At 65.2% G+C, this 1,889-nt stretch overlaps 1 protein-coding gene across 1 annotated transcript in view; it reads left to right on the top strand.

The window, feature by feature from the left end:
• Window positions 1-453: 453 nt before the first annotated feature.
• The window catches only part of OAF (out at first homolog), a 16,512-nt gene continuing 15,076 nt past the window's right edge, over window positions 454-1,889 (top strand). The window contains exon 1 of the mRNA XM_040631123.1: window positions 454-729. Within this exon, the coding sequence (XP_040487057.1) occupies window positions 469-729 (261 nt within the window). The 5' untranslated portion in view covers window positions 454-468. The remainder of the gene's footprint in view (window positions 730-1,889) is intronic.

Raw genomic sequence — 1,889 nt, 5'->3', positions numbered from 1 at the left:
TTTTCCCACAAAGCCGCTGTGCGGCGGTCCCCGGTCCCCGCCCCCTCCCCCGGGCCACCGCCGGAGTGCGGGGAGCCGCCGCGAGCCCTTTAAGGGCCGAGAGGTGCGCGGTCTCTTTAAGGCAGGTCCTGGTGGTTTCTGTTTTCCGAAGGAAGTGACGGGGGGTGGGATTGAATGAAAAGTGCAAAACAGAGTCTCGCAGCTCCGTAGTCGGGGGCCGCGGCAGTCGCGGCGCTGGGCGGGTGGGTGAGCGGGGGGCCCCGGGAGCGCCGCGTCCGCCTTCGAGCCGCCGGGGGGCGCGCGGCGGAGCGCAGCCCACGTGCGTCCGCGCCACGTCGCGGGCCCCCCGCGCCCGAGGCCCCCCTCCCCCGAGGAGCCGCTGCCGCGCGCCCCGAACTAGCCGATAACTTCGCGCGAAGTTTGGCAGCGCCCGTCGCCGCGCACTCGCGGCGGGCCGGGACCCCGGGGATGCGCCCGCCGGGCCGCCGCGGGGTCCCCACGGCGTCCCCCGCGCTACTGCTGCTGCCGCTGCTCGTGCCGCTGCTGGGGGCGCCGCGCGGTGTGGGCGCGGGGCCGGGCGCGCCGGCCGAGCTGCGGGTCCGCGTGCGGCTGCCAGACGGCCAGGTCACCGAGGAGAGCCTGCAGGCGGACAGCGACGCCGACAGCATCAGCCTCGAGCTGCGCAAGCCCGATGGCACCCTCGTCTCCTTCACCGCCGACTTCAAGAAGGTGAGGCACCTTCGCTTGCCCAGCGGGACTTGGGGACCTGGGAGGCCGAGCGCCCCCGGGTCCCGGTCGCACTGAGGCCTGCAGGAGGAAGGAGGGCCGGGGAGAAGCAGGCGACTTAGCCAGGGTCACGTCGTCGGGCTCTTCTCTACACCTCTGTGCGCGCTCCCCAGTGCCTGGTCCCTTCATTCTGTCCCGGGAATTCCGCCGCCGCCCGCTCCAGCCTTACACCACTTTGCTCTGGGTTCCCAGGCCCCTTCTCACTCCCGGACCAGCCCTTTGCCCACTTCTCTTCCTGCTCTCCCAGGGCCCTCCAGGTGCTGACTCTCCAAAAATGTTGGCTCCCTTCTTGGGCTAATTTCCCTGTGCTCCAGAGGAGAAAGTGCGGGGCTAGCAATCAGAGATCCCTGGTTCTTGCCCTGTGATCTTGGGCAAGTCCCTTTCCTTCTCTGGACCTCCTTTTTCACCTCTGTACAGGTCAGTGAGGTGGCTCCAGGCAATCCCAGCCCTGACATTTTGGAGACTAGAAACCAGCTCTCCTGTTTCACTTTCCTAGACTGGAGACATGGAGGGGGGTGGGGCGTGGGATAACAGCAGATTGTCGTCTGTCCCTCCCGAGCCGAGGAGAAGCTACCTCTCCTATTTGGTCTGGAAGGCTGGAAAGCTTGCAGAAGGAGCACCTGGGGAGAGGCCCCATGTGAGGTCCCCACTCTCTGGGAGAGCTGCCACTCGTTACCCTGCCTGGCAGGACAGCTGGCCAACCTCCATGTTGTGGCCCAGATTGCAGGAAGGGGGAAAGAAACCAGCCTCCACTCAGTGTGTGTGTAAGGAACCAGAAGGAACCTTGTGGAGGGACTGGAAGGTGAACCTGGTCCCCAAGGTTGTTGGGGTTGGGGCAGGGGGCAGTGGACAAACTGGGGAGGGGGGTATCAGCAAATGGGCCTGAAATTTTAGCAAGGGACTAACGGTGACCCAGCAGCAGGAATTCTGGAAGGAAAGAGGGTGGGTGAGGTGTAGGTACTCAAAGGGAATCTCCTTATCTACACACACACACACACACACACACACACACACACCAGCCCCCTTTCTACTAAAAAAGAGGCCCTGGGGGCACCTGGGTGGCACAGCGGTTAAGCATCTGCCTTCAGCTCAGGGCGTGATCC

Source organism: Ursus maritimus, unplaced genomic scaffold (assembly GCF_017311325.1).
Source record: "Ursus maritimus isolate PB19 unplaced genomic scaffold, ASM1731132v1 scaffold_16, whole genome shotgun sequence".
Taxonomy (NCBI): Eukaryota; Metazoa; Chordata; class Mammalia; order Carnivora; family Ursidae; genus Ursus; species Ursus maritimus.
The sequence above is the reverse complement of the archived record's forward strand: the minus strand, read 5'-3'. Positions and strand labels throughout refer to the sequence as shown.